Source organism: Nanorana parkeri, unplaced genomic scaffold (genome assembly GCF_000935625.1).
Source record: "Nanorana parkeri isolate BGI_ZX_2015 unplaced genomic scaffold, ASM93562v1 scaffold1113, whole genome shotgun sequence".
Classification (NCBI taxonomy): domain Eukaryota; kingdom Metazoa; phylum Chordata; class Amphibia; order Anura; family Dicroglossidae; genus Nanorana; species Nanorana parkeri.
In genome coordinates, this window is record NW_017307381.1 from 387,943 (window position 1) to 402,682 (window position 14,740).

At 44.3% G+C, this 14,740-nt stretch overlaps 1 protein-coding gene across 1 annotated transcript in view; it reads left to right on the forward strand.

The window, feature by feature from the left end:
- LOC108796423 (UPF0505 protein C16orf62-like) overlaps window positions 1–14,740 on the forward strand; it is a 503,129-nt gene that overhangs the window by 309,930 nt on the left and 178,459 nt on the right. Inside the window, exons 17-18 of the mRNA XM_018567896.1 lie at window positions 8,768–8,879; window positions 9,846–9,962. Coding sequence (XP_018423398.1) covers window positions 8,768–8,879; window positions 9,846–9,962 — 229 coding nt within the window. The remainder of the gene's footprint in view (window positions 1–8,767; window positions 8,880–9,845; window positions 9,963–14,740) is intronic.

The window sequence follows — 14,740 nt, forward strand, 5'->3', positions numbered from 1 at the left end:
GGCATGCACCGCAAGAAACAGAGGCAGGGGCAACTGTCAGCACTCTTGACTCAGATCCACTCGTTGAAACTCATGCATAAAAGGTGTAATGACCCGACCATATTAGCCCAACTGCAGGATCTATGTGAGTCGGTGTGATCTCTCTGTATGGATAAGACTAAAGCTACTCTTTCTACGTGTCGCAGACACTTTTACGAATATGGAAACCAATGCAGTTGCTCCCTTGTGCAGGCTCTCCGCCCATAACGTTCTAGGACCTATATCCCTACGATCCGATCTACATCTGGTCGGGTCCTTAATCTGATGGAAGATATCTCGGAAGCCTTCCGGGAATATTACTCTTCCCTTCCCTCCCGGGCCCACAGAATGTCCAGGCCTTGACAGCACGACAGCAACGCATCCGCTCGTATCTGGAGGCTGCAGTGATGCCCTGTCTGCCTCCTGTGGCCTCTGCGGCCTTGGAACCTCCCATCTCAGCCCAGGAGATGGAGAATACTATCAAACAATCTAACTCGGGCAAGGCCCCTGGCCCTGACGGGTTCACCCTGTTATAATTACAAGCACTTCTCTAAACTGCTTAGTCCTCATCTGGTGTCCGCATGGAATTCGGTCCGTGACGGTCATCACATACCAAGACACTCTTTAACTGCCCACATGACAGTCATCCCAAAGCCGGGTAAAGACCCTATGGTGTGCCCAAATTATCGACCAATCTCCCTCCTTAATGTGGACACTAAATTATTTGCGAAGGGTATCTCCGTAAGACTTCTCCCCTACATATAGTCCTTAATACACCCTGATCAAGCGGGATTTGTTCCCATTCGGGAGGCACGCCACAACACCCGTGCTCTTAATGTAATCCACTCGGCTATGTCGGAGTCCTTCCCCAGCCTTCTTTTATCCACAGATGTGGAGAATGCCTTCAACAGGGTCGACTGGTCGCTCCTTCGCCTTACTTTGAAAAACATTGGGTTGGGCCCGGGCATGCTATCATGGATCATGGCGCTTTACAAGGATCCGACGGCTCGAGTTAGTGTCAACGGTGGACTATCCAGCCCCTTCGCGATCTCTAACGGGGCGCGCCAGGGTTGCCTGCTCTCCCCCCCCTTATATTTATTTTAATTTCAATAGGTTTTTATTGAGTAAAAAGAAAAAGTACAAAGAAAAAAGTATATAGTATTGGACATCAATTCAGGTCTTGTCGGGACCCTATAGACATGTCATAGGAAGAGAAAGAAATAGAGAACAAAAAAAACAAAAACAAACAAAAAAACAAAACAAAACCAAGATATACATAGTACGCCACTATAGTCAGAGCTACCACCACACGTGGAAGTCCAGACAAAGTCTCGGGACCATACCTTTGTAGGCTATGTGTACATTCGCACTTCGAAGTCAAGGGGGAGGGGTGTCATGCCGAGACCACTTATATTTATTTTGACGTTAGAACCTCTGCTCCGTACAATCAGAGCAAACTCAGACATCCACGGCATAACGGTGGGTTCCCAACACCACAAAGTAGCAGCCTATGCCGGTGATTTATAATTTTTTTTTCTCACAGACCCTGACACGTCGGTCCCCAATCTCCTATCCAACCTGCGCGTTTATGGTGAACTTTTGAACTTCCATATAAATAACCAGAAATCAGAAGCCCTGAACCTTACTCTCTCACCATCCATTTTTACGTGCGTCCAACGGAACTTCCCCTTTCAATGGTCCTCCACATCCATTAAATATCTAGGAGTGCGTCTCCTGCGAGATCTAGCGCAGGAGACGCAACTATGAAAGTTGAGACTCCACATACGGTCTCAACTTCCCCCCCCCCCCTTATTACAGAAAGTCAAAACGGACTTGATATGTTGGTCCAGGCTAGCGTTCTCCTGGACTGGACGTTGCAACATTATTAAACAGAACATCCTCCCACGCTTCCTATATCCATTTCAGACCCTCCCGATATCTATCCCACGCACCTTATTTACCTCGCTACAGGCTACGATCTCTCACTTTTTATAGGCCGATAGGACCCCGAGACTTCGGTTCTCACTATAACGGAGGACTAAAGATGCGGGTGGCTTGGCCGTCCCAGACATTCAGCTATACTACATGGCAGCACATTTGACACGAGTCCTGGACTGACCAAGCCGTGGATAGCACTTGAACAATACAAGTCAGCCCCCCCTGTATCTGTTCTTCCATGATGCGAAAAACTGATGGATAAAGCAATTATACAACATCCTACGATAGGTCCGACCTGGCGGATTGCGAGGGCAACATTTGTGGGAAAGAGTCTGTCCCCTACCAATGTCCCATGTACCTGATCATTGGTAACCCAAAATTTCCCCCAGGCCTGGACGACAGGGTGCCCTCTAGCCTCTGTAACAGCGGCAAATTTAGAGCCCTGCACTTCCTTCAAGGATCCGCCTGGCCATCCCTCCAGGTCCTTTTCACGGACCCAGACCTGAGGAACCTGGGATTTTGGAGATGTCTCCAACTTTCTAATTTCCTCTCATCTCTCCCAGACCCATCCACATTTAAGAGACCCTTATCTCCCTTTGAACAAGCCTGCTTGGATACTAACCCTTTACCTAAATCCCTATCCTTCTGCTATCAATTACTACTATCCTCGGATTCTGACACCCCACTGCACTTTCTAGAGGGATGGGAGAGGGAACTGGGGATACAATTTACACCCAGCGAACAATCGAGGGTACTGCAGCTCTCCTGAGGTCATCCATTTCTAATAAATACCAAGGATATAAAATTGTAAAACGCTGTTACAGGACCCCCACAGACTGCACCATATGTTCGCAGAGGTACCTGATAATATGGCGCTGCAATTCCTCTCCTGCTGACATGCTCTATATCTTCTAGTCATGTCCTGAGCTGACACACTTCTGGTCTCAGGTACATCTTATCTTTCAAAAATTCTCGGATCAGCCTATTCCGGATGATCCTGTGTTTTTTCTCCTCCATCATAACCAGCATACACTTAGGGGGTACAAGCGGTCCGTGATAGTACACATGGTAAATGCAGCCAGATCATGTGTTCCCTTGCTGTGGAAGCAGAGAAGCCCGTCCTCCCTCCCTTCCCTTCCAACATTAACGATATCAAACTAATGGAGGATCTGACCAGCTTCATCAAAGATTTCTCCTCTCGTTTTAATTCTACCTGGCATTATTGGATTGAATACACCACGACCGATGAATATCGAGCGATAATGGTATCCTGAATGATGACACTTTCTCCCAGCTGCCTACCACTTCCTTTCTAATATACTGTGGGCAGGGGGGCTTGGCTGCGGTGCCACTGACTTCAATGCACTGCCACGCCCTCTCCCGCCCCAGAACGCAGGGGGACGTTTTAGTGAGCGATTGTGGTGCGTTCCAGCAGCTACAGCTCTGGAACGCACCGCAATTGGTGTAAACAAGCCCTAAGTAAAACACACACAAGCTTATTATAAAAAGTATATATACTATTAATCACAATTTCTCTAATCATCCCACTGCCCACACAAATGCTGGATTTCTCCCACATGCAGTGCAGGAACACAATTTTCCAGTGAGGTGCCACTACACTTTTTTTGCCCAGTGCACCACACCACCGCACAGCACTTCTAAGGGCCCATTCACACGAACTGCGGTGCGTTCCAGAGCGGTAGCTGCTGGAATGCACAGCAATTGCACACTGAACTCCCCCCTTCGTTCTGGGGCAGGAGGAGGCACAGTGCGATTGGATGGGTAACAAAACATTGCCTGTGTTCTGGTCCAGTGCCAACACAAAAAAATGCCGCTTGCGTTGGCACTGGACTGGAACGCAGGCAAAGTTTTGCCACCCGTCCGATCGCACTGGGGGGAGCATGGCTGCGGTGCCATTCACTTCAATGCACTGCCCCCTCCCGCCCTAGAAAGAAGGGGGGAGTTTAGTGTGCGACTCTGAACACACCGCCGTTGATGTGAACAAGCCCTAAGACACCACACAGCCCCCGTCTTAGCTGACTGTCCGCATTACCTAGAAGTGCTGGCGGTTGTAAACTGCAGAGAATCAGGGAGGAGATAAGTTTAACACCGGGGGGTACTGTGAACTCTGTGAGTGTTAATAATTATATGGAAGTTTTATACTTTTATTTTTTTTAATAAATGAAACATAAAAATATATCTCTCCTCTCTCTCCCCTGGCTGTTTCTCCTATATTCTCCCCCCAAAAAATGTCGGCGCTTAAGTGTTCGGGTATCGCATGAAGAAAAGGTGAAAGCTGAAAGCACTATTTTTTTCTGACCAGACCGGAATGCAGGCATTGATGTGCCATGCGTTCCTGTGCGGCCGATCCCATTGTGGCCAGAGAGCATGGCTGAGGTGCCATTCACTTCACTGCACCGCCACGCCCCATCCCGCCCCACAACAAATTGAGCCGGCCGCAATGCGATCCAGTGTGTTCCGGCCACAACGCACTGGTGATGATGTGAACTAGCCCTAACTGTAGGCACTATGCTGTCATGCAAGCAGTCTTGACACAAATGTAAATGTTTAATTTATATACCTTTTCTATATACCTGGGGTCACGTACAAATTTCCTTGGACGAAAAGGGGTCACGAGTGGAAAAAGTTTAAGAAGGCCTGGTATAGATAATGTTTTTAAACACGGGTGGGGTTCTAATTTGAAAAAAAAGCAATAACACAGAACAAAACTAAGTGGATATATCTACTGTTATTTATAAAAAATTGATATACTACCCCAACAGCAGATCCAAAAAGCACTCTCAAAATGAAAGAAAGAAAGGCCTCAACCCCCTTCAATGAGTATATATAGAAAAAGCAGAAAGAAATGCGGTTTCAAGCGAGGCAAAAATAATGATTATTTAATTGAGTTAAAATATAGTTTTATTACACAGAGTAGGATCAACAACAAGATCCATATATAAAAAGAAACAACACAGTTACAAAAAAAGCACAAATCCACTGATTACCACATGCATGGTTAACACATAGGACTAACACATAACGATGTGATAGACAATTGCCTAATAAGAAACCACCTCAAGCCCTTATTGAAAATGAAACTATGCACAATAAACACATGTCCAAGATAGCATATACTTGCTAAACATAGGTATTCAGAGATAGATGAAAGCACATATGTCCAGGGCAAAGAGTAGTGGGTATTTAAACCCAACGCGTTTCGCTCTTTCAAGCTTCGTCAGGGGATCTTTTGGCAACCTAGTAATATAAAGTATCAATCAATGAGTTATGCATCTTTCATTAGATATCTATACATGCATTATAAAAAAATGCACAATTACACATATATGGGTACATATATACTTACTAGAATCAACAAAACAATTCACATGTAAATAAAATGCAAGAAGCAACTGTCGCCAACGGAGAGGATATGCATCAATTGAGAACAATGGCTGAGCTTCCTTGTTGTAAAGCAGCATACAAGATGTACATGGATAGAAATACACAAAAGAAGATCTCCCTTCACACACAAAAAGCACACCTCCCAGTTCATTGGAATAATGTTAGCATGCCACTTAACTAAACTTATATAAACTCACAACACTTGTAATGTCTACTAACTACCGTATTTTTCCATCTATAAGACGCCCCCATGTATAGGACGCCCCCCACTTTTCTTACCCAAAATTCAGAAATCAATATTTTCCATGCTCTTTTGCAGAGTAAGACAGCCCTTCCTGATATTGGTATTTTTTTTGTTTTCTGACATTTTATGGGCTCAGAATGCTCCGACATTATCGCTCCCTGTTACATCTGGGCACTGGCTACAGGCTCTCCGCAGCATCAGCTGACGTCGGGTACATAAGGCTCATGATTGGAGGAAACCTGTTAGCTTGTCTCTGCAATCGGAAGTTTCACTCGTGAGGCTAGTTTGCAGAGGTATCGGCAGTTTCGCAACCGCCGTTCTCCTCTCGGCCCCCCGTGTATAAGACGTCCCTCCATTTTTAGGTAAATATTTTTATGAAAAAGTTTAGTCTTATACATGGAAAAATACAGTATATACCTAAGCACACTTCCCGCACTTAGCTTGTATCTCACACAACCTGTGATAACTAATAGTTTCATATCTCAACACATGTCCAAATTCATTACTGTATTACAAACACAACAGAAAACATTTCCCACACATCACTTTACTCATTTCTCATAGAGCCTGAATAGTCCATAGGCTACAAACCTCATAGTGGCAATGAAGATAAACCCCCCCGGGCGTCTGCTGCTGTCTCTCTCCAAGAAGGTAAGGGAGATCAGCTGGTCTCCCATATATCCCCCCTCCACCGACCACTCCCACCCCAATCATTGGTCGGCACCCCGCCCATCCGTTGACTAGCAGTGTATCATGTGTCCTCGTCTACCAATCATAGCACAGGGACACGTCACTGCTGTAAACAGAGCGACAACTTGGTACAGGATCCAGGGTCTCGGTATGATTGCGAGGAGGGGGCCAAACAGGAGAATAATGCTAGGTAATAAAAAAGAGCACTTAAAAGGCCACTCCCAGATAGCAAAACAATAATGAAATGGAGGGATGCATAAGGTCACAAGGTGGGTGCGCTTAGAAGCACCCGTAACTAATAATAGCTTCATATCTCAACACATTCCCAAATTCATTAGTGTATCACAAACACAACAGAAAATGTTTCCCGCACAGCACTTTACCCATTTCTCATAGAGCCTGAATAGTCCATAGGCTTCATACCTCAAAGTGGCAATGAAGATACCCCGCGCACGACTGCTACTGCCTCTCTCCAAAAAGGAGATAATCAACTGGTCCCCCCTCCACCGACCACTCCAGTCCCATTTATATATGGTGTGTGACACTGCAGCTGTCACATGTCAGCTTTATAGAGCCGAACACTGAGCATCTCACAAACCACTGATTGCTCAGTTCATGATCTTCTCCCTGCAGAGAGTGGTGACAATCACTCACCGCTCCCCACAGGGATTCCCCCCTCCCCTCTCTCTGTTTCTCCAGCGCTCACTGGAGGGACAGAGAGGGGAAGGGGAGGGCACAGCTGGGTCGGACTCTAGAGAGGCAGAGGTACCAAATCAGAAGGAGGAAGTGGAGTCAATGGTCGCAAGTCGGGTTCATGCACAGGAGATCAAGGCACTGGAACAAAGTACAGGGCACACAAATGTTCCAATACGCGCGTGTCCAGTTGCTAAAGCGCATTTACCAGGAACTTTTAGCAACAAATTGCATGCTTGTGTGTGTGCACGTTTTTGGGCAGGAATCAGTCTGCAGGTAAGTCTCTTACAAGGCCTTTGTGCAGGGGGTTTCTCACATTGTCCCCACTCTATGCACTCCATGTGGGAGCTTAGCTTAGTTCTGTCGGCTCTGCAGAAGCCGCCCTTTGAACCTCCTTGGAGACATTCCTCTGACCATACTCAATTGCAAGATTGCTTGCCTTGTCACATTCATTTCTGCTAGGCATGTTTCTGAGTTGGTGACCTTGACGTGCGCAGAGCACTTTTTGGTTATCCACAAGTACTAAGACCTCAGGCCTCCTTTCTTCCTCTGCCTTCCACGTTAACCACAGCATTGTTTTAACATCAATTATAACATATAGTAAATTCTGCACCAAAACATTCTAAAGATGTTTCTTTCCACTGTTTGGATGTGGTTCGGGCTATTCAAATTTACCTCTCTGCTACTGCTTCTATCCACAAGTCTGACTCATACTGTCTCATTCCTGAGGGCTATGAATTAAAGGGTAAACTTCCTCCCTTTTCAGTAATGGCACACTCTACTAGGAGCAGACCCTCCAGCATCAGGCTTCTGTTTCACAAGGCTGCCAAGTTTTACTAGGTGGTCGTTCAGGCCTCTGCTGATTCTAGCTTTAGCCACAAGGTTCTTCATACGGCCCTCTGAATTGTGGCCTCCTTCTGTTAGTTTCAAGCTGGGGTTAGGTATTATTTTCATGAGCGTATCTTTAAAGGAGAACTATGAGGTGAGTGATTTTCACTCACCTCATAGTTCTAGCCAACCTGTGACAATGAGACTGTTACAGGTCGGCTCAGTAGATCGGGAGGTGAGCAAAAACATACCGGCTTTCGCTCACCTCTCGATCCTGTCACGACTCGCTGCCGTGACGGGAGGGGCTGGATTCCCCCCTCCCCGCTCGGATCTGCCAGCGCTGACTGGCGGAACGGACGGTGGAGGGGGTGGGTACAGCTGGCTCTACCTTTAGATAGGCAGAGCCAGCTGTCAGTCACGCAGCTGGGCGGATCCCGGCACAATTGTCGGGATCCGCTTCAGCTGCGGCGTCTCAGTATACCGCGAGCGGCTGCTCGCGCTATCCTGCTGCGTCTCAGTAGCTTGCGGTATACTGAGCCTAGGGTGATGGGACGACTCTAGTTTGTGTCCTCCCGTTACCCTAGGGAGAACTATGGGGAAAAGACTTAACCCCATAGTTCTCCTTTAAGAAGCTGTGGATGATTGAAAACAATTGCAATCTACCTGAAACAGTAATTTTGGGTTATTGAACCCCTTAGCATGTAATTTTTAGATTTGGCGCATTAGGTCTCCATCAACCTTATGGTAGGTATGATCATCTTTACTTTCTTGTTCAAGTGCCACCTCTTTCCCCAAACCATTTATAATCCTCAGTTTTGAACAGATACCTTGGAAATGCGGGTGTGTTAACTTTGTTATATGCTGTTAGGAGAATGTTTGAATTAACTTTAATGAACATTTAGGATGCCTGGATTTAAAGCTCATTTTAATTAGTTATTTTGTTACCCATAGCGCTTTATTGCTGAATTCAGTAATGTCGGCATTCAGGGCTGAGTTTATTGCTGCCAGATCGATGGACTTTATTGGAATGATCAAGGAATGTGACGAGGCTGGATTCCCTAAGGTATCTTTCATTATAACTGCTGATATATTATTTGCAGAGTTATTTAATGGAATTAGCGTGTTGCAGTGCAAACAAATTTAGAGATCCATCTGTATGTCATAATGAGTTCATATTTCATATAATTTTGTCTCCAATCTTTGCAGCTTTAGTAAAATTAAATCATAAATGACTAGGTGGAAATGTTTACACCCTGTGTTTAGCCAGAACTATATAGCTGTCTGTAGGAAGTAGATTAAAATTCCTCACTTTAGAGAAGGGATTTCTGTACCACCAAACTAAAATGTGGCAGCTGTAGTTTAGTGATTTAAAGTGACCTTGTCAGGGGGTCAACAAAATTACACATTATTACTACTATGAAAAAGTAAATTTGTTGGCTCCTTTGGTAAAACTTATAGCAGATGCTTCCAGTGCAAATCTCACTCAACTCCTGGAGCTGGTAAAATAGTGTTACCCCCCACTGGCCACAGATGTTTCATTGCAAGACACTATAGTGATGTAGGGAGTGACAGGAGGTACAACATCGGGAAGTGTAGGGCACGTTTTTCTACACACCTGAGCGAGTGCAATAGAATCGGCTCTGGGAGCTACATGGTGATGTTTTTCAGCAAATGGACCTATGTGCAGTTATGTATAAATATATATATTTTTTCTTCAGGGTAGTGTCTGTAATTTTGGTGACCCCTTGACAGAAGTGTCCTTTTTATACCAGTACTGGTATGCTTGCTCTGGTATATGCTGTTATACAAAGCTTAGTACCACTTAACAGAGCACATAATAATGCATTATGGCAGGCTGAATAGCTATATGCTAGCATTTACCAGATGACTTGCAAAGTGCATGTCCTTAGCAGTGGAATTAAAAGGAAAGCTAGAGGTTTTGCCTGTTAGGGTTATGCTATGTGATTTCGTTTTTATGTGTGTTAGGGGTCTGAGACCTTAATGAATGAGCATAGGTTCTGTTTTGTAGCATCTACTGTTCCGCTCTTTGGGATTAAACTTGGCTTTGGCTGACCCTCCGGAAAGTGACAGACTGCAAATTTTAAATGAAGCATGGAAAGTGATTACTAAGTTGAAAATCCCACAGGTATGTGTTTTGTAAAATGCAATATGCATAGAATAAACTGAACTTCAGGCAAACATCTAAATGCATGTTTAACATACATAGAGTGGTGCTGGCTTACAGTACCTGCCAAAGGAATTGTATTTATGTCCTGGTGTCCTGACCTTTTTTCTGCTGCAGTTAGTTGACATAGCTAAGTGACGTCCTGCTCCTAGCTTATGACTAAACAGTCAAGAACCAAGAATAGACTGATAAAGTAATGTTTCTGCTCTGTCTTCATTTCAGCATGTTATTTGGTAGCACATGTAAAAGCAGAACATCTTGTTGGCTCCAACTATTGCCCCTTACCCTTGCACTCATATTCTGAGTGCTACTATGCGGGGGCATTATAAGAGGCTGAACTCAATTCAAATTCAGGTACAATACTAGTTGCATTAGAGTGACCCTATGTCCACATAAATAAAACAAAGGCACTCTGTAAAAGTATAATTTTTTTTACATGTACCAGTCTGGTAGGCAGTGTGTTAATTCTTCGCTCTTTTGGAGAGGTCCAAGCACCACTGCTATCCAAAACCATCTGGGTATGCCAGATGTTAAACACAGTAGTATGTTAGTGGTAATAAAAAGAGAATTGGACCTATGGAAGGTTGACATAAATGCAAGGTTTGTTTGATCGCTTCCAGCACGTTTAGGTTGTGAAAAACTGCCTGCAATGAGCAATAATAAGACAAGACAATGTGCTAATTTAACTTGAAGACCAAGAATGCCTTTAGTAGGAAAAGGGGACCAGGGCAAAGAAAATCCTTGTCCCTATGTAGAATCAATAAAAAGGGACCTGCAAGACAATGGCCAACTCAGAAATCCAATCTTGCTGAAATTATTGCATCGGAAAAGGGAGAGCTAAGAAGGTCCTATGGTGCCATAGAAGTCTTTACTGGGGGCTTGATGGGGGCAGCCCCTCCTATAAACGTGTGGATTAGCGAATTGGTAGCCAAAGGGCATTAAAAGTAGACCATAAGGCCAATAATTTGACTCCCTTGATAGTACTCAACCCAAATGCCTTTATATACCATACTGGAGGGTGCAGAGAATACAAACAGTGTAGTAGTTTCCGGTATAGAGACCGTAGGCCGCTCACCACCAAAACAACGGCCTGTCATATTCGGTGAAAAACATGCTGGTAACATTGACTAGCTTGTAGTATTGTAGCTATGCTTCTGATTACCATCACCCGCTCACTTAAATATTGGCCCTCAATAGCCATGCTCTTAAAGCTAATGTTTGACAAGAAGCAGCCCTTATAATAGAAGTTTTGGCAGAAAAGAAAGACACCAGGTAGCCTCCACAACAATAAGCTATTAATAGTTTTCAGTTTTCTGTCTCTATATTTTTATTAAAGTTTTAGAAGGAATAAACATAGAAAAATGGTTCACGTTGCTCCAATACAGTAATATATCGGGAAAACAATATAATCATATTGAATGCAACAATATATAAAATAAATAATAGATCATATAGCAAGTAGGGGTCTCATCCTTATCCATTCAGCAAAAAACATCAACTTAACATCAGAGTTAAACAGGTTAGTACCACCTAGAGGTGAGCCAGGAGAAGGATATCAAAAAGGCATAGGGAAGAGGCCCCAAAGGACAAAAGAGCGAACAGAGAGGATAAAAAAAAGTAAAAGTTTTAAAAATTAAAAGTAACGGAGGCTGCTCACTACCAGATCATGGTCCACAGCCAATTAGCCAATTGGTCCCAAGTAATTCATTCAGATTCCCTGGAAACCCATTGGATCCATGTCAGGATGTTGATGTGAGAGCCAGGGTTCCCAAATACTCAGAAATTTATGATGTTTGCCCTCCAAGATGCTAGACAGCCTTTCATTGAGCCTATAATGCCAGGGAGGTTCAGTATGGATCACAGCTACAGACAAAGTGTTGCCTTAGAGTTCCCCTTTAATTAATGCTGATTGGAATCGCATATGTGTCTACTCAAGCTTCACTATCAGTTTAAGCAACATGTAATGTCACATAATTCTATAAAGCAAAAGGATATATATATGCTGCAGAAGTTACATCACTTCAACAGGAACAAAAGTCATAAGTCTATGATAACGTTTGAAAAAAGTGTGGAAAATAAAAAGTACTTGCGGTTCAGCAGCCTGTGTCACTACGGTTGCTATTGGAGACAGCTTGGCAAACAATCAGATGCAGCAGTATGTTGCTTTTGGAGACAGCTTGGCAAGGAATCAGATTTTGTGGCTTAAGCCACCAAGGAGGGAGGAGCCAGATGACGGCGCAGGAGTGAATCAGATCCCTGCGCCAAACACGAACTGAAGGACAGGTGAGTATGTTATAGTACCCCCCCAGGAACCCACTCAGGGGGTGCAAGGTTTAGAAGGTCTCTGAGGATGTTGCAAATGGAACCTCCTTATCAATTGAGGAGCATGCAAATCAGACACATTTTCCCAGGAGTCATCTTGTGGACCATACAACTTCCATTGGATAAGGTACTGCAATTTGTTCCTACATAACTTGGAATCCAGTATCTCCTCCACTTCAAACTCTTCCTGTTCCTCCACAGTTATTGGTGGCTGAGGTAGAGGAGCACGATCAGGGAAAGTGTTAGGTCTGAAAGGTTTTAGTAAGGACACATGGAAGGTGGGATAAATCCTTAGGTCCGGAGGCAAAGTCAGGCGAACTGAAGAAGGATTAATAACCAACTGTACGGGAAATGGGCCAATGTACAGGCTGCTAAATTTCTTAGAAGGAGTTTTCTGCTGTAGGTTTTTGTGGAGAGCCAGACCAAGTCCCCTACTTTTGTAATGTGGAGGTGCTCTTCCAAGTAAGTTGTAGTAGTGTTTCTGTCTGGCTTGGGCTGGCTCAATATTTGTCTTTAAGAAGGAATTGACATCCTGCAATTGTTGAAATTTAGTTTTCCATAGTTGGATTGTTAGTGGGTAAGTCTTGGGATAAGAAGGATGGATGGAAACCATAGTTGGCATAGAAAGGGGTCTGCGCCTGACCCTGCTAAAGTTGTGCTTTAGGCGCACCATACCAGTGACTGCCTGTCTATCAACCCCGATTGCCATTAGCTATCCTTTTAATAGACCACCCTCACGATTCCACACGCAATGTAATCCTCTGTGAAGCATATCGTTCTGTAACTGTAGTTTCTCCAATGCCCTAATACTTTGATGCGGTCCTCTATTACAACGGTGCACCGTGAAATCCTATTTTCTTAGAAAGCTAAGGTTGCCCTTATGCATTTTTATATGACATGATAGGAACAAGAAACCAGTCGGCCTGGAACTGTACTGTCCCCCCTATAGATGTTGTTTTGTTGAACTGTGTAATACTTTATATTCTTTGTTGAACATAATAAAAAAAAAACTTTTGACATAAAAAAGAAAGGGGTCTGTATAGTAGGACTGCTATGTGTTAATGTAAGAGAATTCCGCTAGAGGGAGTAATTCATTCCAATTGTCTTGTAGATGGGTGCAATAACAGCGTAAATATTGCTTCAGGTTTATTCTCTTGGTTTGTCTGTGGATGGTAAGTGCTGGAATGTCGGTGATCAATCTTGAGTTTTTGACAGAGAACTCTCCAAAATTTAGAGATGAACTGTGAGCCCCTATCAGAGACCAATTGGCTTGGTATTCCATGTAATTTAAAAACATTTGTTATTTAAGCCTCAACTGTCCCTTTTGAGGTGGGTAGTTTGTTAAGGGGAATGAAGTGAGCCATTTTTGTGAGAATATTGACTACAACAAGAATCTTGATATACCCGCCTGTGAGTGATGGATCTACAATGAAATCCAGTGACAGGTCTTCCCATCGTTTATTTGGTATGGGTAGGCTTGTGAGTATGCCAAAAGGAGGCCTGGTGTCATGTTTGCATCGAGCACAAGTTTCACAGGAGTTTACATAATTCTGTACAATCTTTGTTATCTGGGGCCACTAAAAATGGCGGCGAATGAGGTTTAAGGTTTTGTTTATTCCTGGATGTCCCACTAGGGGAGCGTCATGTGAGAGTTGTAAGATTTTACAGTGGAGAGATGGTGGGATAAAAAGTCTTGTCTTTATAGACGAAGCCTTCCTCATCCCTCTCCAATTCAACCGAGGGTGGAACTGAGATCAAAGCTTCTCTTAATTCCTCCTTGAGACTAAAGATGGTGTTTATTATTTTCTTTTGTGGGATGATACTGGAAGGGTAACTCGGAGAAGGTGAGAGTTCCCACGATCCTAGAGAGCGAATCTGCCTTCCCATTCCTAGATCCTGGTCTGTACGTAATAATAAAATTGAATCGATTAAAGAAAAGAGCCCATCTTACTGGCCTGGAGGATAGGATTTTATTATTTTGCATGTATTGAAGGTTTTAATGGTCTGAGAATATTATAATAGGTAAGGTAGTACCTTCAAGCAGATGTCTCGAAGTCTCCAGAACAGGGGCGTAGATAAGGGGGGGATAGGGGGGTTCAAACCCCCCCCCCCCCAGAGTGTCCTGGCAGTGGCTAGCGAGTGGAGGGCAGAGGGGGGCACGTTCTCCCGGCCGTTTAACAGGGCCCATCTAAAGGGATTCCGGGGATGTCCTGTTTGATAAAACATCCGTGACGGCTGGAGCAGACGCAGATGTTTTATCAAACAGGACATACCCGCATCCCTTCAGATGTACATGTTCCTGCCTGGCCCTGAATGATATGTACATGTCGGGTCCTGCAGGAGACAGGGTGTCCTTCCAGTGATCAGGATCAGAAGGCTGAACGGAGACAGAGCGGGCAATCAGGTATGGAGGTGGG